This window comes from Colius striatus, chromosome 1 (assembly GCF_028858725.1).
Source record: "Colius striatus isolate bColStr4 chromosome 1, bColStr4.1.hap1, whole genome shotgun sequence".
NCBI classification, from domain to species: domain Eukaryota; kingdom Metazoa; phylum Chordata; class Aves; order Coliiformes; family Coliidae; genus Colius; species Colius striatus.
In genome coordinates this window covers 141,469,814-141,496,765 of record NC_084759.1, presented here as the reverse complement: position 1 = coordinate 141,496,765, position 26,952 = coordinate 141,469,814, and the positions used below count along the sequence as shown (strand labels likewise).

The window sequence follows — 26,952 nt, the reverse complement described above, 5'->3', positions numbered from 1 at the left end:
ATTCAAGTTAGTAGTATTGGTGCTCTGAAGACTTCTCTGATCTGTGGAAACCAATAGATTCAGTGGCCTAAGACAAATTCTCAATAAATGCCAACTCTTTCTCTGCTTGTTGTAACAAGGAAACTCCAGCAATGCTCCAGAGACATAAGGAGTTCAGCAATGCACTAATCCCCAAATTTATCTGAGTCCAGGATTAATTAAAAATATGCTTAGCAAAGCTCATAGATTTCTGCTACAGGGACTCTGTGGACCCAAAGCAAAAGAGATCAAAAGAGGACTGAACATTCACAAGGTCATGTTCCCAAACGCCCTTCAGAGGCAGATTCACTGAGGAAAAGAATCTTCTGCCATAAATATCACCACCCCTGATGAGAATTGGTCAGAATGATAATGCTTGGGAGTCTCCTCAGAGAGGGGAAAATCCTTCTGCTTAACCTGTCCTCTACAACATAATCTAAGAAAACTCTGAAATTGCTCCATAACAGAAAATCTTACCTCATTCCAGTGTGATTGCAATGACATTTCTAAACTGATCAGCTCTGAAGAGAAGCCTGAATTCTGTTTCCCCCATGAGGACTATTGAGCTCTTTTTCATATGATGACATAACAGAGGCATTCCTTGAAATCCCAAATGACTAACAGATTTCTTGCATGGATATGCCTTAGCTGCATGGGTGTCAAAGATATTTTGAAAGGCTATTAACTTATGAATACAGAAGGACTGTCCTATGGTGTCTTTCTGTCCAAAACCAGTAGACAGCTGTCTCCCTGATGAGACAAATTTGGCTAGAACTTGTGACCACAGATATCTGCAGGAGCCTCAAGGATATGAAAGCTGGGGCTAGAAGATACTGTGGGAGGACATTTAGTCATTCTGATCCACAGGAGGATTTAGCCTTGTCATGGTTTAACCCCAGTTGACAACTAAGCACCACATACTCATTGCCCCTCAGTGGGCTAGGGGAGAGAATCAGAAGCGTAAAAGTGAGAAAATTCATGAGTTTATCAGGCAATACAAAACAAGGAATGAATTCACTACTTGCCATGGGCAGGCAAGTGTTCAGCCATCTCCAGGAAAACAGAGCTCCATCACACATAACGGTTACTTGGGAAAAGAAACACCATCACTCCCAATGTCTTTTCCTTCCTTACCTCTTCTCCCAGTTGTATATGATGGGCATGACATCATACGGTATAGAATATCCCTTTGGTCAATTGGGGTCAGCTGTCCCAATTATGTCCCCTCCCAGCTTCTTGAGCACCCCCAACCCACTCACTGATGATGGGGGGTGAGAAGCAGAAAAAGGCCTTGACTCTGTGTAAGCACTACTCCACTGTAACAAAAACATTTGTTACATTAGCAACAATATTTAGTATATATTAGCAACACTATTTTCAGCACAAATCCAAAATATAGCCCCATACTAGTTACTATGAAGAAAATTAACTCTATCCCAGGCAAAACCAACACAAACCTCAAGTGATTTAAAGTCTGACATCCCAGGCAGTTTACTCTGGCACAGCCCTATCACCAATACTGGCATCTAAAGAAAGATTTCCTTAATGTCCATTCTAAACTTTAGTGCCAGTGTAAAGCCATTAGTTGTTGCCCTATCCAAACTAAATGCAGGTTATTCACTGCCTTTCTACAGCAGTCTACAGCCTTGTCTTGCCTTCTATGTGCTGAGCAGATTTACAGCAGTCTCTCAAGTAATTTTTCTATGCTTCAGAAGATCGTTGTTTTCCCATGCTCACTCTCTAGTCCATCCATGTATTCCTTCATTCACAGAACTTTCACCCCTGCTGTGTATAGCAGAAGGATTTTTTTCTCGTGTCTTGTGGTTTATACATTTGTTTGCACATCTCAGCATGTTGTTTGCTTTTTTTTTGTTGTTTTGCAATAGCATGACATTGAATCATATTGAGTCTGTGATTGACTCTAACCCCCAGAGCTTTTTCTGAAGATCTAAGTGCTAAGGTGATGAGATGAACTTATCCCTGGCAATCTTATCCTTTCAGTCAGCTCTGGAAGACTTGTGGGATAATTTAGCCCACAGTTAGTAAGTTATACAAGATATTTCAGTGTCATTTCCTTTTTCCACGTTACAACGCAACTAAACATACTATAGTAAGGTGAATCTAATGGCATCAAGTTCTTGGTAACTGAACTTTTTGTGAAGGGAATAAGTGCAGAAAGGAAAATTAAAAAAAAAAAAATCTCTTTATGATTTTATTTTCTGGTGTTTGCCATAGGCCAGTGGATTCACAGTCCTTGCTTCTTTTTTCATCTCCTTGTGAAAACAAATTGAGTTTGAACTAAAGCAGAGTGCACAGCATAGGAAAGTGAAACAAAGGACATGCAAATGACAGAGATGGCTGGAAGATAAGTGGTGGAAAGTAGGTTGTGGAGTCATGCTCAGGGGCTTCAAACAAGTTCTTATGACATACTATCTTACTAATGTTTTTCTACAGCTTCATGAATCTGATGGATCCTAAAAGAAGGAAATGGTTATGAGAGAAAAAGTACTGTGAAAGATTCCAGTTTACATGGACTAAAATGGGAAGGTTTCATCAAAACATAAAAGCATTTGAAAAGATTTAATCACAAAGTCATTTTCATAAAATATCCTACAAAATCTTTTAGACTGCTGTGTTTGTTCTCGTGATCTTTCAAGCAATCAGAGTAAACTGTGGACTGGGCAATGCTTATTACTTGTGAAACTTGTTATCCTTCTATGTGTTGCTAATGGTGATGGTCAAAACAGAGTCAAAGAGTAGTACTGAAATTATTTTTCACCAATTTTTGTGGATTTTTTTCCTTTTTACACCCTTTTTGCTGTTCTGTAAATAATAGCAGCTTATTCCATTCAATTATAGTTTTTAATCAGTTCCACCATTGAGCTTAAACGTTAGCGCAACACTGCCTTAGCACTGTTCATAGACAATAAGGAAAATACCAAAATTCCCCAAGGCTGTGCAATTCGATTTAGTGTTACCAAAGGAGAATATTCTTGGTATTACTGGGGTAAAGCTTGCCCAGAACTCAGGTTTTACTCATTTCTTGCTCAAGCTCATTCTAGAAATTGGTGGAAATCATGTCCAAATCAGGACTTAATTTAAAATCTGTTCTGTGAGATTTTTTGAATGTGCTTCCAAAATCTATATTTTCACTCTCTTCTCTCTTTTGTGTTTTTTTTTTCTTTAAAGTGAATCTGAGCCTATTATTCAGTGTATCTTAAAGACTATACCTGCAATACCATAACATTAATTTAAGATATTACTTTTTGCAATATTAAATATGTAGTTTGATTTGACATTTGAGAATTTATCGTGGTAGTCTTCAGTTAAACACAGTAATCATTTCATGCTTCAGTGGGAGATAACAGTATGACAGGAGAATAATTGTTTTAAAACAGCATCCAGGAGTCCATCCAACTTCTGCCACTTTTGCACTGGCGGCAATAAGCCCAATTTTACTATTCATGACCTAAAATGTACAGAAAGTAGAGTGGGGGAATGGACGGTTAAAAAGCTAGAAATTGTCATAAAATGACACTATACAGAGTCTGAGGCTGTGAGAAGTGTGTACTGAGCACAAGAAATCACTTGGGCCCCACCAAAGTTCAAGTATACCCATCAGCTGTCTTTTATTTCTGTAGTGTGGGCTGGGACTTGGCCAGCAGCAAGGCAAAAGTGATGGATTTAGTGTATTACACATCAGTCAAGGCAACCAATCAGGATGAAAAACTTGGAAGACATCCAGTACAGCAGCCTATAGCATTAATAGCATTAAAAATAATTTTCAGGCAGATCAATATGAATCTTGTTTGATTAGAGCCCGAGGGTGACTGAAAAGAGCAAGAGCCTTGGGAACAAAGTGAAAACACAAAGTGTGTAACATGTTATTTTCATCAAGTGAACACAAAATCTTTGAAATCCAAGTCCGTTTGGCAAAACGCTTGCCAGCCCCGGGCGGTAGTCTGTCTGACGTAGAGGAAATCTGGCTGAGTTCTTAGAGATCATTTTGACAGGAATGACCTCCCAAGCGATGGACGTCATAAGGATTTGACTGGAACTGATGAAAGGGAATTCTGGTTGTGGGTGGGATTAAGATTTTTTTTTTTCCCCCCAGAAAGACCAGCTGAAATCCAATTTTCCCTTTAGACAGAGATGCTGCAGCCTGTATCGCTTGCAGGAGATAAAACCACTCCTGAAGCCAGGGAATGTAGGAAGAGCATACCTTTTTGTAAACTAACTGGAAGCTAGTCAAGCTAAGTTTAATTAAAGAGGTTTATAGGTTATTAATAACATTCCTGACCTTTCATTGTTCAGAGTCTAATATCGTTCTTAATTTTTATTTGAAGTTTATGTGAGAATAAATATTGTCTTAAGGGTTTATCATAGTAAGAGAAAACACAAGTACATTGACTGCCTCTTCCTCTGGCATGAAAATTTGTAGCTCACTATAGTTATTCACAGAGTTTTCACTTGTAAAAAATGGCATGGGTGCCATATTCATCCCTTATTAATTCCTGAACTTCATTAGAAATCCTTCTTCTTTGTGTTTAATGGATTAAATGCATTAGCATGCATTAGCCCATTTCAGAGCTGTTTCTCATTCCATTTTCCCTCCTGCTGGTTTGCCAATCAGACTGATGGAAGTCTAGGCAGTCTGGGAAATTCCAATGTTTCAAAACTTGGATTTGTTGAATGTTAAAATGAAAGGTTTGAAGTATTCTATATGTGATATTCCCCCTCTCTGTTGTCCCTAAAGGAATATTCTCAGAGAGTTTAAGTGCAGAAATAACAGAATGTTATGTTTAAACATTTTTATTGAACAAACATGTTTTAACATTCCCAGATCCACGTGTTTGGCTTACTTGAAGAAAATCCAAATATTTTGTTATGCCATGACATTGCATTACTCTGCACCCACCCAAGCACTGCTGTGGGTTTTGTGAGGGTGATCTAGCATCCATCAGGCTGACATTATACGTTCTTGATACCTAGCCCCAGCCTAATTGGATGGAATGTAGTGATGTTTGGCAACGTTGTTAGTTTGCCCCTTTTCTCCTGTAGTAGACAGACATGTGAAGATGAAACACATACCTATCTTACAAGAAATGGAAATATATGTCCCAGTCTGACTGAGGAGTGGGGCATGAATCCAAATTCCCTTTTCCAGCTTCTTGTCCTTGGGTCTATTTCAACATCAGCAGCCACTTCAGTGAGGGCAGGCAGAGTGGCTGATTGGAGTCAACAAAGGGACAGAAGAACTGGCAGAGAATATCAGTTGTTTGGGGGTTTTTTGTTAGCATAAATTAGCAAAATTGGCTAAAAACTAAAACAGTTCTCCCACTTCTCCTTGCTCAGTAGAGATCTTATTGCTCTGCAGAGCTGCACCCTTCTGAGCTTTGTCTGTTTAAAATGAAGTCCATTTCTATTCTCTGGGTACTGCACAGGTCACAGACATGTTCTTAATCATCAATTAGACTTCCATTAAGGAAATAAAATGAGTTTTATGTGCTGGTTGTCAAAGGTCCTTATAGCTGGCTCATTTCATGTGCCCTGTCCGTTCAGACAGTGAACAAGCGAACAGAAAATTACTCAGAGTAGCAAACAAAAACTGAAAACCTTTGCCCCACAAAAGGAAAGATAGAGGCTGAGATGAAGAAGCTGCAAGAACTTTTCATTTTTCATTCCCTTCGGTTGTGTTTTTCTTTACTGCCATGAGCAGTGTGAACAGAATGTTAAATACGCCCTTAGGTTACTCATGGAAAGAAAAGGTCGCACACATATACACTCCATTTCTCTCTCTCTGTCTTTCTCTCATGCATGTGTGTATCTTATGTGTTGGTATTAATCTGTATAGAAGGACCCCAGCCCTAGAACACTGAGCTGTGGGACCAATTTATTCACTTAGAAGTTTCAAGAGGGAGAGGTTATAAATACTCATAAATTCAATTTATTTATAAAGCATTCCCTGTCAGGCGTCACTGCACAAATAATTATAGAAGAATTGTAGTAGATTAAAAACATAAATTAGAGCATCATAAAATGCACATGAATGATCGGATTAAAATACATTTGACATAAATGTTTTAAAAGTAGGATTTGTTGAGCTCTTCTGGGTGGTCAGTTGGAGAAAAGTCTGTGCTCAGCAGCCTATTAAAACAAAGATTCGGGGCCAGATTTCTGTAGGGGTTCTCTTGTGATTCTCTAGTTCTTAGTTCAGTAATTGAGAGTAATTCACAGAGGGTCTAAATTGTGCTGAATGTATCTGTGCTTTCTTGAGGAGCCCATGTTTGCTGACATTTGATCCAAAGCTAGCTGCCCAAATACTTCTTTCTTTATCTGTTCTCATCTTTCCCCTGCTAGCCCTGTTCTCTTTAAAAACATGCCCTGTGTCAAGGGCTTGCATGAGAAGGGCAATGCCAGTTATTCTTTCAGCTTGGTATGTGGTGGTGTCCCTTTCAAATTGGAGTTCCCCCTGCAAGGCAATTTAGGGAAGGTTTCTAGTTATTTAGAGTTACTTGAGAAGATATAAAGAAGATGAAGAGAAATGGGGAATTTAGCCTGACACAATTATTGAATTACCTTGTGAGAGAGTAACACTTTCCATGTTAAAAGTAGTAGTAAAATTCTCCCTGATTTAGACTGTGTTTTAATCTAACCTACCAAGTACTAGAATTACTCAGAATCTTGTTGGATCAGATAATTTTTAATTATTTTTTTTTTAAAAAGCTTTCTGAGAGAAAGATCCTTCGTTAAATTAAAGATAGGGAATGCAACTCATTCACAGTGCTCATCCATGAGAGCATTGTAAAAACCCTTCACACACAGAAAGCCTCATTATGGGCAAATTTCCAAAGGAATCCATCATCTACATGTTGAACCCTCTTGGAAATTCAGTCTTTTATTTCAATATGCAGTTTTTGGTGATCTCTTAGAGAAAATGACTGAGTATGAGCAGGAATGTTCCTCAATATGCCTGTCTGTATGATAACAGTCTACTCTTACAAGACAGACAAGCTACAGTTTTCATAATGTTGATTCCCAGCAGTTAAAAAACCAGCGGCTCCTGAAATCATGTGATTAACTAGAAATCACTAAATCTCACAGGGACAGGGTTACTTCTTTTCAGCACTTGGGATTCACCTTTGTTAAACTTTTCTCCTGCCACTAAGAATTTTAGAGACTCGTTGAAACATAATATACTGAAAGCACTGATTGCGCGATGATGATCATAAACATAAAGCATAAACAGCATAAATGAGAAGAGCTCTGGACCTATGACTTTAGGAACTACCCTGTAGATGATGTAAAACAGTAAAGTCACTAGAACAATTATTGCTGAAGTCCTGTAGATTGTTTCCAAAAGCACGTTTACTTGCGTATCCTGCTTGGATGATGTGCTGTAAAAAGACCTTTTTCGAAACTGTCCTATATATTTACTGTTATGCCTGGCAAGAAAATTCTCAATAATTAGCACTTAACGTGCTTTTAAGCATAGAAAAAAAAAAAAAAAAAGGTTAGGTTATGCTAGAGAAGACTGTTTTTCAATATAAAATTGAGCACTGAAATGTTTTATAGATGATAGACTTGTATATCTCATTGCATATATAATCAACTTCAAACACTTGAGCATGGTAAGTAGCCAATTCCTAAGTGTCATTTTGGAACCTGGGTGAGACACGGTATACCTTGTGATGATCTATTAGATGTAGCTGTCATAATGGGGTTGCTCTGATTTAAATGGGTGCTTCTGGTACTCTGTCCTTAATCAGTGTTTGGTAGACAGAGAATTGACTGTGATGTTTCAAATGGCTATGTTAACCTTGGGAGAAGACACTGGACTGCCTCATTGACTCTGAAACTACTTAAGGGAAACTAGTAAAAGCTTTCTTCTAGGGGTTAATTCAATTTCCAGGCATGGTAACAAAACAACACCTAGCCAGCTTTTAATTTCTATCCAGAGAGCCTAAATGAAACTCTCTTAGTCATAAACCTTATGCTGCCCTCCCTAATGTTGCTTCTTCCTAGAATGGTAATCTCCTATTGGTCTGATCAGAATATAAAGTGACAGTTCATTTCAATTTAATCAGAGTAGTGGACCAAAACAAAAGAAACTAGGATACAACATTCTTTGCCTCTTCAGAGCTGTTCAGATTGGAATGTTTGTACATGGTCTGTTTGGATGGCTTCAATTTTTGGTCGCAGCACAGCAGAGTGAAGCCATAAGGAACATATTGTCTGGATTTAAGTCATATATAGGCAGGATCCCATTATTCAATTTCAGTCCAAAACAGAAGAAATCTTGAGCAACAACACCCAAGAGATTTTTGTAACAGCTAGTGAAAGACTGGAAAGAAAAATATTTTATAGGTTAGACATTATCTAATCAGCACCAGAGTCCAAATTCTAAGTCCAAAGTGATGTAGAATACTTTATTTAAATCCAGAAAGACACATGCCTGACCATCTCTATTGTGGTGAATGGGGTATCCCACTGTGAAGAATTGATGAGCAACTGAAAGAAGATATCAAGTTTGTTAGATTATTTTGAGGACCAGAGGTGTATCTAGAATGATAAAATATGCATATAGAGTCCCAGAAAAAAAAAAATATAGGCTGATATGGACTTCTATGAGTTGCATAGTCCAAACTGCAACTCAAAGCAGGGCTGTCTTCAAAATTAAATAAAGTTGCTGAGAATCTTCTCTAGTATGAAGATTTCGAAATAATACTCTGCTCATACCGTGGACTAAATGATATTGACATGGCCTCTTCTCCTGAAATGTAAGAGTCCCAATAATTGCATTAATCTGTATAGCTGGAGGATGTTTCTCTCTATAATATTAGTAAAAAATGTAGGTGAAATGATGGCAAATTGGAACAATAATGGCATTCAGAACCTATCTTTTGATTGGAGTGAATAAGGAACATATGGCTCACTGACAGGGAAAGTGTGTTTGTACAAAGTACATAGCATAGGGGATTGACTCCCTTGTACCTTGGCTTTGTATTACAATTGGAATCTGACCCAAAACATAATCCCACTGAACCCATAAATAAATTCAATTTGATCCTTGCCAAAGTGTTGAAGTATTCGTTGATTTGCCAGGGAACTCATGAATAGAGGGTGTGTGTATCAGGTCTGTAATCATTAAAAACTACTAATATCCTCTCTTCTGCTCATTTCACTGGAAGTTCTTCAAATGTATCGTGGGCATGTTATGAATTATCATAAAGCACCAAAGGCTGGTTTGTACTACATTACTGGTTTATAATTGCTCATTTCAGATTTGTGAGAATTCTTTGCTTGATTTATTCTTCTATCATTGGACACCTTTAAAGTAAGAGCACCTCTCATTAAGAGTTGTTTGTTAAAGGATGGTACTTCTGCAGTGCTTTCTTGTGAATTTAACTCTGCTCATTGTAAGCCTGATGTTATTTAGACGCTGTCTTTGGTTGAAGTGGAGAAAAGATAATGCTGATCAGTATTTGGAAATCTAACCTTCAGAAGCTCTTGTGACTACCCTTTACCAACACAATGGGTTATGTGTAGTCAAAGACTAGTCACCCACTTCCTTCTTTAGGCTTATTTTACTCGAATAAAATCAGATGGTGATTTTTTGCTCAATTTTGGGGAAAAGTGATTTTGAAGAACAGGCAGAAGAAGGAACTCTGTGTTTTAGGACTAGCAGTAACAGCAAATGGAGTCATATTCAGCAGTATGTTTTCTTGTCTTCCCTATTTATCAAATCAATGGACATGGTCGCTTGTTTCTGCAATGGCAGTGATTTTAAGAAGAAAGGAAGAAAAAAAAAATCCAAACAGGTTCACTCCTTTAAGTTTTATTCCGTCATGTGCTTGCTTATTATTTTCATACATTCTTAGCTGAAAATGGCTCCTGAGTAACTGAGTACATTCAGAAATAACTCATTGTCCCCAGGCCTGTCTTAACATCTTTTTTTTTTTGTTGAATTAATTCTTTTAGTCCGCACATATGGCTCTTCCTTAACTAAGGTCAAAGCTATTAATGCTAGCAGTAACCTCATGGTGAGAATATCCATGCCTCAAATGTTCATAACCTATAATACAAAAGCATGGATTTTTTTTTTCATGGTCTCTAGGCCGTCTTCCCCAGAACTGCAGTTTGATCTTATTGCCCATCAGAACAAGTTGTTTTCCCTACTAGGAGAAAGTCTGAGTGCTTCTACTCTGACTTATATCTGTCAGAGCCTCTTTATGCAATTTGTGCCAAAACATCCTATATGATAGAACACTTAAAAATACTACTGTTTTCATTGGGCTACTGAGTATTTACATTACTGAAGAAATGTATTCTCTTATGTTTAAGGAAGCACTAGGGAATAATAGTGTAGACACTGACGTAACATGGTCAAACAGCCAACTTCACAAAGGTTCTAGCTGTGCAAGGCTTGCTACAGATTACTTCAAATATATAAGCTCTAGTTTTTGAAAGATGATTTGTAACAAGCCTGAGCAGAGTGCAACTAGAGGGAGACTGCAAGGTCTGAGAAAACTTTTAGTGACTGAATTTTAGATCGTAAATTCTTTAAACTGGGGTGTACAAGATGTGAGAACCCAATTGTGATTTGAGCCTTGAGTAACTCTCACAAATAAGATGTCACAACCTAGCTGTACTGCTGGGTATATAGGGTTTGGAGAGATAGGATAGGGATACAGTGAGTCATTCTGAGGACTAGTTCTCAGAAACAGCACTGATCTACTCACTTTTCTGACAGAAGAAGAGCCTCATGGCACTCTACAGTAATTTCCTCGGATTTCCTGTTCTTGGACTCCTTTTATGAACACAGGATGTCATTAGGTGCAGTTTAAAAATTATAAACAAAACCAAACCTATGACGTCTTCGGAAGGCACATGGGATTAGAGGGGTTTTATACTTAATACAGTAATGCTCTTTTGGAAATATATCTTCGAGCCTGAACAGTAGGTTAATGTTTCTTTCTTTGTGAAGAGTAAGTTGATGTCCACTATGTTTCTTGGTGATGTTAGTGCTAGCTAATCTATTAGCCAGGGTAGCTGATGCTCATGTCCTATGTATATATAAAAAAAAAACCCAAATTCAAAAAACACAGTGGTAAATCCACAGTCACAGAACATCTGTTTATGCTCCAGAGACTGGCCAGTTTTCTAAAACATTTGTACTTCCTCTTCTTCCACTAATATATTGTTGGATTTTACTCTGGTTTTCAAAACATTTTCATCACTATTGCTCAAACAGGAAGCTCCTACTTTGTAGTTCTGCAACTCGCAGTATGCTTCATGTGTCTCAGACACATCAGCATGGATCCCATTTGTAAGACACAAATTAAAAAATACTATACCTTCTTTCTTACAACTCTGAAGTTCCTTCTCATTTGACACTGTGGTTTGAATTTGTGTTTCAAAAGCCAGTGATGTTGATATCTCCTTTCCATCCCACAAATGTACTGGCGAGGTCTCTTCCTCCCTGTCAGCAGGGTGGTCTTTCAAAGACAAATGCCAATAATTGTTTAGCTTGGTTTCTTTTAAAATGGCACCAAGTTGGCTTCTCAAAGGAGTGAAGGTTATAGATACTTTACAGTGCTAATGCACTGTGGCCCAATCTGCCTAACCTGTGAGAACAAAGTTTCAAAAGAGTGAGCAGAAATACAAATGACCATTTAACAGAGGCAAATTAATCATTCTGTGGCTGCTGAGGGCAACAGGTCCTCCTCTTGTTTCTAACCTGAGGCAGGGGATAGTTGAGTCATGTCTGTGAGTTCACCAGTAAAGGTGGCATCTGGACTGGGACTGCAATCCAAGCTCCTGGAAACCCAGTTACGCAACATCATTACTGAGTTACGCTATGTTCATGGGGGCTCTTGAGTTTTATAATGAGAAAAGGGAAGACAAATTAATTGGTAGACTTTTCAAGTCTATGCAGGAGTAGCTTCCTCAAGTGGTCTTGCAGTAGCTGCACTGTTTAATCTTGGCAGTATTTTTCCTCCAGTTTTAGGTCCTGAAATCATTAATTTAAGTGCAGAGGATCATAAAATCTCTCTCCTCTGCTCAGCATTTTGTATCTTATGTTCATTTCAGAGGCTTTAATAGATTTTTTTTTATGGACCTTTCCACTTTAATCGGAATGTCATAAGGAATTTATTCAAACAGCTTGGAGTTGTATATGAATATATACACATAACTATGTATAGGTATTTGTATGTATATGCATATGTGGAATATTTTAGCACAGTGTTACCTAAATAATATGATTTAACAAACAGCATTATTATAATAACAAAATAGGAATATGCAGTCCCATATGCATCTTTAAAGGCAAAAAAAGGTTTGAGGTTCTTAAACCCAACCATGTGGAATCTGTTCGTCATTGAAATACTGGCTGCTTTGTGAAGTATTAGATATATTTTTTAAAAAATAAAAAGTTCTTCCAGAATTTTCTCAAGTATTGTTTTCTTGGACTTGTTGATTACAATAGTACAAGTATTTCAATATAATTCGTGGAGTGGAAAGATTCTTTTGTCTGGGCAGACCTTCACAGTGCTGAAGCCACAGAAACATAAAGCCACAAAACCCAGCATTTATTCTAGGATACCTGGAGGCCAAGGACAGTGTTTCTGTTAAATTACTGGACTTTAGACCTCAGCTTTAGTATCAGCTTTAGGCTTTCCTCTTCAATTGTTCTGCCAATGAACTTCAAAATGGACATGGAGTTATTAGACAAGAGTTCGGGCTCCTCAGCATCCCCTTGATTTCAGTCTAGATTCTGACTACCAAGAGAGGTTTTAAGGGAAGGCTGGTTTTTAGGGCCTGTAGCATTTCTTCATGAGCCTGTTTCTCTGTTTATGTAGTGAATTGAATGCACAGGGAATGCTTTTTCAGGGGTAGGGCATTGCCTCTCAAGTAGAGTTACTGTGGGCTGTCTCTGCAGGATGGTGTCCAGCCTCACACCATACTGATAGAGGCTTGTGACAGCACAAAGTTGCAGAGCAATCAGAAAGACACCGCATTGACTTTCCATCACATCATGTTGTGATTGGCTTGCTTTTTTTTTTTTAAGAGGTTTTGTGACAAATGTGTGAATAGAGCTTGATAGTTTGAGTCTGTTTGACTGTGATTTGTCAGCAGCAGTGATGGGAGAGGGGCTGCCAGATTAGTCCCTTTTAGAGTGTGCAAGCCATTCTAGATCTCTTTTCTGTGTCCAAGCTCATGGTTGGACTCCTAGTTGTTAGCTAAATAATAGACTGTGTGCTAAATAAAATAATTTATTTCTAAATTTTGTAGTTTTGTAGAGCTGGGGATGTAGTAGTCACTAGTATTATATGCTGCTGTTTCCTTCTCTGAGTTCAAAGGGAGCTTCTCTAAATTCAAAGGGAAAATCCTTTGTGTGCTGCTTTTTCTCCATCTGGGACAACAATAGAAAATGTGCTATAGACACGTTAAAAAATTTTATGACTGGATAAGTACAGAATTATACTTTTTTGAGGTATTCTGTCACGCCAGTCTTCAAAAAGGGCAAGAAGAATGACCCAGGAAACTACAAGCCGGTCAGCCTCACCTCCATCCCTGGTAAAGTGATAGAACAACTCACCCTGAATGTTATCACTGAACATATGAAGGATAAGATGGTTATCAAGGGGAGTCAACATGGATTCACCAAGGGGAAATCCTGTTTGATCAACCTGATAGCCTTCTATGAGTGCATAACCGGCTGGCTAGATGAGAGGAGAGCAGTGGATGTCATCTACCTTGACTTCAGCAAGGCTTTTGACACTGTCTCCCATAACATCCTCATCAGAAAGCTCAGGCAGTGTGGTTTGGATGAATGCACAGTGAGATGGATTGAGAACTGGCTGAACGACAGAGCCCAGAGGGTGGTGAATAATGGCACAGAATTGAGTTGGAGGCCTGTGGCCAGTGGAGTTCCACAGGGATCGATTCTGGGGCCAGTCTTGTTCCACATCTTCATCAGTCACCTGGATGAGGGGACAGAGTGTACCCTCAGCAAGTTCACTGATGACACCAAACTAGGAGGACAGGCTGATTCCCCAGAAGGCTGTGCTGCCATTCAGTGGGATCTTGACCAGCTTGAGAGTTGGGCAGAGAGGAACCTCATGAGGTTCAACAAGGACAAGTGCAGAGTCCTGCATCTGGGAAGGAACAACCCCCTGCACCAGGACAGGCTGGGAGTCCTGATTAACAATAAGCTAACCATGAGTCAGCAATGTGCCTCATGGCCAAGAAGGCCAATGACATCCTGGGATGCATCAAGAAGAGTGTGGCCAGCAGGTCGAGGAAGGTTCTTCTCCCCCTCTACTCTGCCCTAATGAGGCCTCATCTGGAGTCCTGTGTCCAGTTCTGAGCTCCTCAGCTCAAGACGGTAGTTCTGTAGAGAGTCCAATGCAGGGCCACCAAGATGATCAGGGGTATAGAACTTCTTTCATACAAGGAAAGACTGCGGGAACTGGGGCTGTTTAGTCTGGATAAGAGGAGACTGAGGGGAGATCTTATTAACATTTATAAATATCTAAAGGGTGGGTGTCAGGAGGTTGGGACATCCCTCTTTTCTATAGTAGATAGTAACAGGACAAGGGGTAATGGGATGAAGCTGGAACACAAACAGTTCCACCTACACATAAGATAAAACTATTTCACTGTGAGCATGACAGAGCAGTGGCACAGGCTGCCCAGGGAGGTTGTGGAGTCTCCTTCCTTGGAGGTCTTCAAGACCCGCCTGGACATGTTCCTATGGGACCTGATCTATGTTGTCCTGCTTCTGCAGGGGGGTTGGGCTAGATGATCTCTAAAGGTCCCTTCCAACCCCTACCATTCTATGATTCTGTGTTTCTATGATTCTATTCTCCATACTAAGCACTAAGGAATACTGCAGGCATTGTGAAACTATTGTGTGAGGGAAAAGGAGCAATATTCTGAAGCTCAAAATTATGTTTGCTACTGTCAGATTGAATTTCTCTATTGTGTAAAATAACAAGTTGATGTATGGACAGCCATAAAGCAATGGCTTTTTTTTTTTTTTTTGTAATTCTGCACATTTTGTATTGTGAAATTGTCATACATACTGTCAACTGGGCAGAGAAATAGGGTAATTTCAGTTTGGAGCTGAAAAGAAAAATAGTGACCTCCTTGATTGTCTTGCTGGGTACCCTGTAAGGTTTGACCAAGGATGCCTAGGATGTTTTCATTTATATTTATCTCAGATATTTATTTCTTTAATGTAAACTTTTAATACCTTTGTACATTGATCTTGTAGGGATTTAGTCTCCTTTTACTGTAATCCAGTTCTCATGTACTTATTTCCCACTCAGCTTGCCATGCAGCATTTTTATAGTGATTACCTAATGCTGCAGTTTCCCTCCTACTTAGATGGAGGTCCCCACCATTTCTGCAGCACTGCTATTCTTATTCCATGCTGGGACTAAAAACCCCAGAGATGAGAAATGGTGAGCCTGTGTACAGACTCCTACAGCCTGCTTGGTTGTCCTGTATCAGACTGTACTGTCACTGGAAGTGACTTTGATTATGCCTAATTGAAGCCTGCATTTCACAGGGATATGTACATTTCTGATGGAATGACTAAAATCCTCTAGCATTAATCAGCCTGATCTGCAAATCTTTTATCACCAATATTCAGCCTAGCTATTCCCCAGCAACAGAAAAGTGAATCCCAAGGAAGACACAGTTTGATATATGCCTCAGTCTCAGGGAGGCCCTTCTCTTTATTTCTCCCCATCACTCTCCATAATATTGCATCCAGCAATGTTCCCTTTCCAGATTTAAAGGAGGACTGGATGCAGTTCATTCTGATGTCTGGCAATATTTGGCAATGTACCCTTTAGATTGCTGAGTACTGGAACGTGCCTGTTGACCCTCTCCTCACCTGTGCAGTGTTCAGGCCCTGTCAAGGCAAAGGCAGAAAATTTTGGAGCCTAACCAAAATTTCCTGCCTCTGTCCTATCAAACTGGTTGCAGACGATGCAAGCATGAGGAGAAAAGACCCCTGGCAAGCCACACTTTAGATGTACCCAAGTGGTGATTCAGTGAGTTGGAGGCTGCATGGGTGGACTGTGAAGAAGAAAATGTCCTTATCCATGGTTTGTCACTCTACACTAACCATTGTCTCTCTTTTCTTCCCCAGGAACGAGTGGAGTATCTCTTTCTCATAATTTTTACAGTGGAAGCATTTTTAAAAGTAATAGCATATGGACTTCTCTTTCACCCCAACGCTTACCTCCGCAATGGCTGGAATTTACTAGATTTTATAATTGTGGTAGTAGGGTGAGTACCAACATTTCCTCTTTGAATGTACTGTCACAATGGGGATACTGGCAATCTTTGTGAGCATGAGGGTGGGTGAATGCTTGGTACGTTACATAAGGGTGATGGTAGAGGTTGCTGTCCATCATGTTTCCTCCTACAACCACCATTTTTTGCTCCTGGATTAGCCCCCCTACAGACTCCCCATGTTTTACTGTGTAACCTAAAAATATAGTTAGGTCACTGGTCTTCTACAGCTCTAACTTAATTTATGCTATTTTCAATGTGTAGCAATGGTTTACCTTGAGATAACTATTAAGGATTGATATACATTTCCTGTCTGGTATCCCTTGCTGCTTAGCGTTTTTTGAGGCTTTTAAGGGTTTGCAAGATGTGGAAATTAAATGGCTCTTTGGGAACAGGGATAAAAAGAGAAAGCAGCACAAGGCTGTTGGACAAAATCAAATGCCTGAATATGCTTAAGTGGAAGAAAATCCTTTTGTTTGTAAATCTGTATGAATGTTAAAAAATAATATCTAGGTGGGATCCTTAAGATTACAGTTGGATGACATAAATTCTGGTATCTTATGAACTTGTACTGATGTTTCTCATTGCTAAATATGATGAAACAGTTAAATCCCAGGTTTTCACACTTACAAACAAAATTAATTCTTCAGTTCAATTGCACTGTTTTGCTGGTGATTTCAACACATTTACTTTTGACCTTTTTAATATTTTAACCTTTTAAAATACTAATTGTAATATTGTAGATCTAATTCTCCCTTTGAGCTGCTACCTTTCTGAATTCTCCTTATTCTTCTATGTGGTTTTCAAGCTTGGTATTTATTCAAACAAAAGCAAAGTAAAACACCTTCTGCTTTTTCTACCTAAGGGTAAGAGATAAGCAAAGTGTTCGAATTGTAATTGTTGAAGAGGTGAAGGATAAACTACCTCTGAAGACAGAACAAGTATTTCTTCACCTGAGTAATTTTTCCCATCTTCCCACCACTCCATTGTTAGAGAATTTCATTGCCCACAAAAACTTGCAGTATTTTCACGTCTTTACCAAGGAAACCCTGCATCAGCTCCTAGGGAAAATGTCAAAAGAAACACTATTAGTCATCAAAACCTCTTCATAATTTCTTCCCCTAACCAAAGTCTGTCTAGCTTCTTAACTATTTTTGTGGTGGCCTCAAAATATAACACCAGCAAACTGCTGTGAGCTACCCAATCTCTGCCACTTTCCATCATGATGGAGAATAGTGGGTGGAAGGAAAATTCCCAGTGAGGGAGAGGCTGAGGACAAACTTGAACTAATTCTTAGTCCCAAGACCTCTCTACCTCCATGTGAGCATAATGCTTCTCCTTATGGCAATGCCCAATTGTCTGTCTTCTTCGTTCCTATGCACAGACAAAAGATCTCACAGCAAATTATTAATTGGAAATTGGAAAATCCCCAACCCCTTCCCTGACACTGATGTCTAATTCTGTAGCTGGTTTGGCCTTTGAATGCCCTCAGATACCTCACCTGCTTGGGAATTGATTCTTAAATTGAAGAAATATTGGAGAATAAAAGCCCTGTAAATGTAATTATTCACTTTTAGTTTTTATGATAAAGAAACTTTTTAAAGAGAGGACAAATTACCTCTTCTTCTTCCTTTGGAATATGAAAGAGCAGGGCTCCAGAAATCACAAGGCAGCATTATATCTAGTTTAAGTGCAGTCCCTTTCAATTTTCCTACTAGGGCAGCTAATGAGCAAGATGCTATTCCAACTGAAATTAGTTCCCTTGCCAATGACAGAAGCTGCAGCTCTTAGCTCTTCTATCTGTTCTTGCCTCCAGCAATGCTCTGTTACTAGATGGGGAACAAAAAAAAGTAACTGGGGAGGGATTACACAACTATAATAAACATGGCCAGGACCACAAGGTTTCTGTTAAATAGTAACAATCTCAAGTGACAGATTCCACTTCAAGGCCAGATGAGTTCCTTTGATGTTTATCTGTTTAAACTCACTGTACAGTACCACAGTCTAGGCTGGTGCACTGGTTTTTGTCTACACAAGCCCTCAGAAGAATCTACATGGTAATATCGTCTTCAGCTCTGTCTTCTTTTTCTAGTGGGTGCCTGAAACCCCTCAATGAAATAATTTTTAAATTTCAGAATATTTGAATATTTTATCAGGAAGTCCCATGGAAAATATTTGAAACAAATTTTAAAAAGAGAGAGAGGGAGAAAAAAGCAAGTGCTGGTAACAACATTTCCTCGTGGTATCTTTTTCTGCCTGTCAGTGCAGCTGTTGGGGGAAGCTGAACAATTTGGACAGAGCTGTAGCACTGGGAAGAGGAATTTATTTGTTATATGGGTCAAAGGATGATGTGGGACTTAAGCTGGAAGCGTCAGGTTCCTAAACAACTGTAGTAATTGCCATTCATACTTGTTCTGCCTTAGGAATCATCTTCATTTTCAATGATGATTATCCTTGCTAAAAAATAATAGAATGCCTAGATGGGAAATAGTTCTTCAAATAGTACTGGAGGAGAAAAAAAAAAGTCTTTGTCTCTATACCCATCTAGTATACACTGCTTACCTCCTATATCTTGTAGAGATAATACAGCACAACTGCTTTCCTTTATGTATGTTTTAACATACAAGCCAATAGGGAAAAGGGAAAATGAACATATGTGCCTATGCACTTTCCCTTGCCTTATGAAGGTAGGTCCCCTGATATTCAAAGGGATCTTACTGTCATTCTAGCAATGACACAGGAATGTGTAGCAGCAGCAGCAGAGGGAAGCACTGAACACAGTTGCTAGTTTTTCTGGAGAAAGGATGCGCTTTATACCTGTAGGCTTGTAACAGCTTATCATTTTTCCAGTGTGGGAGATATGCTTTTTCATCAGCTAACTCTTTTTAAGCTTGATTCTAGTTTATCTTTAATTAGCCTATGACCCTGCTATAGCAGTATCATTAGACACTGCTTTGAAGACAAATGGTGTAGGGAGGAATCAATCAAGGGTTCTGTGGATGAAAACATTATTAGTTAAGAGCAAAGATCGCACCTCTAAGCTGCCTAATGAGGCACAACCCACAAACACTAATGATTAGTCCAATTGTATCTTGCTTCCTTCAGTTTACTGTTCCTCTTTTGGAAAAAAAAAATGAAACTTCAGGTATAACAGCAATGTCCTTTAATATTAGGTTGTTGGAGGAAATTTCTCTTGAGAGAAGTCTAACTTGACAATGTTGTGCCAGAGGAATATCTTTGTCTTTCCTGGCAGCACCGGGGTTTGTCTGCCAAGCATAGTCATTCTCCAAGGGCCAGTAGCTTTTACCAGAAAAAAAAAAGGTGTCATAATTTGAAAGGCAGTCTTACTTTGGAAGGTAAGCAGTGAAGGTATTTGGAAAGGATGTGAAATTTAGAGCAGACTGAAAATGTGCTCACACTATACATCTCTCTGAAGGCCTGTGCGGAGATACTAAAGGGCAGACCCAAACGCTTTCACATTCACACTCAGGTGAACTATAAAACATTATGGAAAAAAAATCATTGTACTTTACTATTTCTTCATATCTATGAGGATTCACTCAGCTGTATTTTTCTGCTGACATTTGGCCTTAGAAATACCAAGGCATTTGTTTTCTCCTTATATTCTAGAAGCCCTTGACAAGTTCTTTTTTTTATGCTGTAAAAATCAGTGTGCCCTGAAAATATTTTTGATATTTCAGATGTTAAAAGGGAAACAGAAAAGTATAAGAAAGAAAAAGAATGAGGCTAGCTTCATAATGCAGAAGTAAATGTAAAAAAGACAAGGGTGTGCATCCATATATACATGTGTGTGATGTAAAGCAGAAAATAAATTTCTATTTCAAGTGTGTCGAATTTATTTTAGATGTAGTCATGACAAAAGTGAAATTTAGGATTCCAGATACTGTTAATTGTGTTTAGAAATGTTTAGGTTGGAAAAGATCTTTTAAGATCATCAAGTTCAATCATTAACCCAGCACTGCCATGTCCACCACCGAACTATACCCCTAAGGATCACATCTATGCATCTTTTGAATACCTTCAGGGATGGAGACTCAACCACTTCCCTGGGAAGCTTGTTCCACTGCTTGACAACCTTTTTGGGTGAAGAAATTTTTTCTAATCTCCAGTCTAAACCTCACCTGATGCAATTTGAGGCCACTTCCTCTTGTCCTATGAACTTGTTACTTGGGAGAAGAGGCAGACAACCACCTCACCACAAATTCCTTTTGCAACATTGTAGAGAGTGAAAAAGTGTCTCCTCAGTCTCCTTTTCTCCAGACTAAACAATCCCAGTTCCCTTAGTTGCTACTCATAAGACTTGTGCTCTGGATCCTTCACCAGCTTTCTTACCCTTCTTCGGACTTGCTCCAGCATTTTAAAGCCTTTGTTATACTGAGGGGCCCAAAACTGAACTTGTGACCCAAGTGCAGGACCCAGCACTTGACCTTGTTGAACCTCAGACCATTGGCCTCAGCCTGTTCAGGTCCCTCTGAAGAGCCTTCCTACCCTCGAGCACATCAATACTCCTATTTCTTCAATACTATGTCCAAAGAAATTGGGATGTGAATTTAAGTTGGAGGAAAATAGTTAGCTGGAAGAAAATAAGATTGATTTTTGTATTCTTTACAAAAAAAAAAAAAAAAAACCACAAACAAAGCAACAATAAAAAAGTTATATTTTCACTGTCTGCAAGAGATTAAACCTATTGAATTTTCATATCATAGAAACTTCAGTTTTTCTGTCAGCAGTTTTCTCAAAACATGCTTGGAGTATACATTTCCACTAACTCACCTACTGAAAGGTGAAAGAAAGAACTAGATCATGTTTCATCATATCTACTGAAAGCTTTTCCCAGAGGTTTTCATCAAAGAGCAGATTTTCCCATGTAAATATAGAGTAGAAGGATTCTGGCCTCCTGTTTTTATACCAGTATCTTAACATCTATCCATCTCTTTAGGACTGGAAAACAATTAGCTGAAAAAAAAGATTCAATAGAGTTTATAGAAACTACAAATTGCATATGGGTTGGATTTTTTTTTTTCTTAATAGAAGATACTAGGAGGAGACATCAGAAGACTCACCTTTCTTCTGTGTCTTATCATTGGTGCTATTTCTGGTGCTGTTTTTCCTTGCCTCTGGGTCATAATGGGTTACTGCCAAAAAAGCATCTGGTAGTCGTCGCCTCTGAGCCATAGATGTCTTCCAGTGTCTTAACTCAGGACGCAATAGAGACAATGAAGTGAGATTGGCAAGTTGTGCTATAAATTTGGAGTGGAGATTCAGACTAGGCACCAGACTCCAACAAAAAGAGTGTAATAAATAAGAGAAATAAAAAGCTTTATTACATTAGTAAAAAGCAAGATTAGTACAGGGGAAGATATTCAGCATGAAGTAAATGATCCAGTGGCTGTCCCACTGATGATGTTTCTGGTCCTCTTGCATTAACTTAGGACACATATAGTTTTACTTAGGTTAGAGAATTCTAGAAGAGTCTATTCTTTTCTCATTGCATCACTGTCAGGAGAAATGCCCTTGGTGACAGCTTCCAAGAGCTGCTATTTGGTAAAACATGGGGTCAATGATAATGGTGACCAGGAGAATGGACCCTCAGTTTGCACAGTTGCTGGCTCAAAGTTCACTGAGATTTCTTGTCTTCAGCATTGCAAGAGAGCTGAAAAACAACATAAGAATTCTTTTGCAGTGATTTTTTTTTCTTCCAGAGGATCCCAGGAGACTGTAACTGTTGAATAGGTGTGTCACTCATAATCTGGTATGGGATTTCTGTTGACTAGGAAGACAGAAGCATTTGAATAGGAAATAGACCACATTTCTAGGGCTTAATCACTAGCTTACTGAAGATATGTTAGGGCATATTTGACCTACAGTGTTTCTATTATGAAGACCAGCAGAAAATTGCAACTCTGTAATTTGTGTACATAGCTCAAATAATGCATACATTCCAATAATTTATGTTCTTTACATCAGCCCTTGTTTATCTCTCTTGGTGATACCTGTAGTCAACTTGGTATTTCTCATAGACTCTGTTTTTGTCTTCCCTGCATCCTGCTTCTTAGTCTGCAACACCTACAAGCTCAGTATCCAACTTCCCCCACACACAGTTTTTCCCACGCTTGTTACTTAGTTGTTAAATCTTTCTGCAGTGCTTGAAGTTGAGGTTTTGAATAGATCCAGTTAGGAGTTCCTCAGTCACAGCTGACAAGTTTTGTAATACTTTTTATGATTGATCTCTTTTTTTAACTGCTTAAGAAACTAATTTTGCATTTGAACTCCCTTAATCCACATTTTTGTGTGGATTTAGTGCAGGAAAATATGTTGGCTTAGATGCTTCAGTAAATGATTCCACCTTTTTCTATCCAGAGCAAGCTCCCTGTTTGTTGCCCTAAGAGTAGATTTTTAGAGTGGACTGCAGGTTTTGGAGCAGTCAGACAGCTCAGTCTCTGCTTGCTATGCAGTTTTGGATCGTTCTGTGGAATATGTCAGTCAGACCATATAGATAAGATCCTGACAGGGATAGTACAGACTGTGAAATCTGAGAGATAAATCGGTCTGTGCTGAATCCAGGACACTCCAACTAGGCTGTTTCTAGGATCTCAGACAGCTGCTTTGGTTACCTGGTACCTCCATGGCACTTGACCGGCCAAGAGGTCTTTGCCACTCACAGGCTAGCACTCTCTACAGAGAGCCAAACATCCATTTAGACTGGAACAGCTTTTAAACTCTACTGAATTTGACTGGATTTATGTTAATGACTTCAAGGCTGAAAGCAATGTCATTAGCGAACTCATGAGGAATCCATCCTCCCCCAAAGGTACTAATGGAAGTACCAGAAAAATGGAAACTGCTTCCTGAAAGCTAATTTATTAAATCAAGATCTTATTAACACATAAGTTGAGCCTTCAACTCTTTCACAGAATAATATTGTCATTTCTTCCTTGCTCTGCATTTTCAAATGCATTCTGAGACATCTTCTCCTTAAAATTGCTTCTCCCACTAGCCAAGAGAAAACATTAAGACTGATATAATAAAACATTATAATAGTAAGACTCCTACAATTTCATGCTTTCCCTAGCCAGAGCATCAGGGGATTTACAAATGGATACAAAAATACATAATCTAATCCTTATCTAAAAATTTCCACCTTGAAGGATACGAGTTTTACACCAAGTTCTGCCTGCAACACCCATGATTAATCTCAATTTCTTGTAAAATGTGTGACAGATAATTAAGGACTGGATTAATTATGGATGATGATTTTTTCCCCAAATTCATTGTTGGTTATTAAAGATAGCAAAGTATTGTCAGCAGAAAGGGCAAAACCTAAAATTTATGCTTTCTTGCTTTTCTGTTCAACTAACACTATGTCCAGACTGTTAGGAGCAGCTTGGAGGCTGCCTTCAAAATCTGAGCCACATGGTCCACTGTTGGTGACCCTTTAGATTCAGCAAAAGGCATTGCCAGATGGCCATTTTGAAGGACTTGGCATGCCTCAGCACCCAGGACAGAGAGCACCCCTCCACAGGCTGCTAGGTAGACTGGTCACTGTGGTAGTCTACAGCTAGCTGCAAGGAGCCATTAGGCTGAAGGAGGAGCATATCGTGTTTATGTCAGCTCTAGAAACAAGTGTTTTGCAAACGGTATAGACATCACTATTAGGCTATTGCATATGGGAAGAGTCTGTCTCTCCTCCACCATATGTGAATGTCGACTGAGATGTTTGACACTGTTCGCAGGTCTGTGAGATAGTTTGAGTGATATGATGATGATCTCTGTTCCTGTTTAGCCCGAGCCTTGCTGTCTGCCTACAGATTGTTTCCTCTTTCTTTTTGTAGGCTTTTTAGTGCAATTTTAGAACAAGCAACCAAAGCAGATGGAGGGAATTCAATAGGAGGAAAAGGTGCCGGATTCGATGTTAAAGCACTGCGGGCTTTCCGAGTATTACGTCCATTACGACTGGTGTCTGGAGTTCCTAGTAAGTAATGTCATTGTTTTTCTTTTATGTATGTCTGCAGTGGGCATGAGTAATTTGTGTAACAATCTTGGAGATGGAGTGTGATGCAGATTATTTTTGAAGTGTGTGGGAGGCCTTTCAAATGAACATATTCATGATAAATGTGATATTAATCAAAGGATGACCAAACCAAAGTTGAAGTGGAATGGGATTTTCATGGTATGCCAATCTGATTGTGCAAGCTTTATAAACAATAAAAGTGAGGGATCCAAGACTGTCACAATTTCAAGCAAAAGATCTTTTAAACAATTGAGAAGGTACAGTGCATTGTTGGTATTATAAATACTTGATCATGACAGAAATGCTTTATGGTCATTTGTGTTGATTTTGGAATGAGGGAACTTTTTCATTAAAATTGCATTTACTTCTTTGCATGTGATATTCTGATCGAGTGCACTGGGAACAATTTACAACCAACGGGACATATGACAAGGACACAGTCTTGTTCTCTGTTAGTCTTCTTTGCTTAAAGTATTTGTAATGCCTATGAGAATGTCCTCAAGCAGCCTTTGGTCGTCTATCATCCATTTTGTTGTTTACAATGAAGGTATGGGTAACTGGAAGTCCCTTTATTGTGGAGGTGGAATATGGGCTTCACAGTGTGGGAAGATGATATAATTTGTCTTGAGAATTTATTATAAATGGGACCTATTGGCTTTTTTTTTGAGAGAGGGTATTCGTTGAAAACTGTCATTGTTTTCCACATTTATAGCAATGAGAGATGTAGTTGGCAGGAAAGTTAATCTTCTCCAGAATAGCTGTGGAGAGAGCTTTGATTATTTTTCTATGGGGAGCTTGATAGTTTGATATCTTAAAGTACTTTTAACCTTAGTCATTCAAAAATCTTGAGTCAAGTTACCATAAACTGTGAGATCAGCTTGATTTGTTAGGAAGGAAAAGTGTAGGTTCTTTTCCTTTGGCTTGTTTTCTGACCCACTAGGTTATGGTGTTAGAGCCACATTAGCAGACTGTTCTCTGTAAACATAAAGGTCTACTCTTTTAAAATTAAGCATTTAAAATCAGAGATGAGAATCTCTGTAGGAAGAGCTGAAGAAATGATAAAAGAAAAAAAAATACTGAGGCAATTGCAACACTACTATTTGATCTTTTAAAAAGCTATGCTTGATAAACTGTCTGCAAGGTGTCAGCTTGTGCCTAACTTGGGATTACTTTGGGTATCAGTGAGTGAGTAGAAAATATTGAAAAGTAAATGCTATCTAGTAGGCAAATAAGGATCTTTGATGCAGAACCCAGATCCACTATTCATGCCATTTATTAGGCATTACTACAATGGGTTCCTTCATGCAGACAATCATCACACAGTGCCTTCAGTCTATGCAGAACACACCTCTGCTTTTGGCCAGACTTGTCTCAAATTTTATTTTGCTGTGGTCTTCAGTCTGCACTTGCACACACTTAATTACTGACTGTTAATTAAGGTTTTGTTGTTTTCTAGTTCAAGTGTTCTAGTTGTGTGCCCACTGTACAATAGGAGTAAGGTACTCAAATTTAGACATCTGTGAACTGTTAGTGTTCCCCGTGAGATGCTGCTTAGGCTGAGACACGCTGAGGCTTTTTCTGACATAGCCTGAGCTTAACTGTGCTTACAGTTCTTGCTGTTTGGAGATCAACATGTGTTCCTCAAGACAAAAGGATTTTGTTGCTACTGTTCAAGTGCTTGTTTGACCACTAGAAGATGATGGGGGAGCCAAATCTGACACAGCTCATATTCATATGCATATATGATCTCGATCCCAGCATACACTACCTAACGTCCATTTGTGGGTTTTCTTGTAAGCAGAAGTTGCACCAGAAGAGAGCCAGGGAGTCTGGTGCATGTGAACAACACCTGAGAGACATCCTGTATTAGTCTTTATGGTTCTGACTAGAGCCATATTTATTGAACCAGGCTGCTTTGGAGCTGATGTGGCTTTCAGAAAGCCTACTGAGTCTGTAGCTGATATGGCCTCAATTTTCACTGGGCATTTTTTAATTGTACAGATGCCTGTTGATTAGCCTAGATAGATATTATCCCATCCATATGTATTAGAGCGTAACTTTTCTCATGAGGCCTTTTAGATAAGATTGCCTAAGCCAACTATAAATAGTATATTACAGGATTGCATTATTACATAATAAGTTAGTATAGGGGTTTAGAAGTCAGTTCTCTTGGTCTCATTTAAGTTCTGTCCCTGGGACACAAACACTAGTGGGAGAGTTACCAACGTTACACTTGCTGTGTTTTGCTATCCATAAGGAAGCAACTGTTGCTTTCTTTTCCTTCCAAAATGCAGAGGAAACAATCCGCACAAATTTGTCCTAAAATTACATGAATGTAACATGCACTGCAGTTTCTTCTCACTTAAGAGACTCTATAAGTGTATGGAAGCAGCATCTTGTTAGTAAGAGAGGACTCTCTGGGTCGTTGGCAGCTGCTTTCTTGCACGGAAAGCCCAACATCTGCTGTTGGCGTGAGGTCCAGATATAACTACCACTACTTGGGAAAAAAGTGTATAAAGCGCAATGGTTCTTATAAACCAGATTTATGAAGCACATGGTGAATTTTTGCATGCAAATCAAATTCATCA

At 38.9% G+C, this 26,952-nt stretch overlaps 1 protein-coding gene across 3 annotated transcripts in view; it reads left to right on the top strand.

Annotated features, from left to right (window-relative positions):
- CACNA1C (calcium voltage-gated channel subunit alpha1 C) overlaps window positions 1–26,952 on the top strand; it is a 486,392-nt gene that overhangs the window by 274,159 nt on the left and 185,281 nt on the right. For all 3 annotated transcript variants that reach the window (XM_062009912.1, XM_062009929.1, XM_062009919.1), the window contains exons 4-5: window positions 16,187–16,326; window positions 24,186–24,325. In XM_062009912.1, the coding sequence (XP_061865896.1) occupies window positions 16,187–16,326; window positions 24,186–24,325 (280 nt within the window). The remainder of the gene's footprint in view (window positions 1–16,186; window positions 16,327–24,185; window positions 24,326–26,952) is intronic.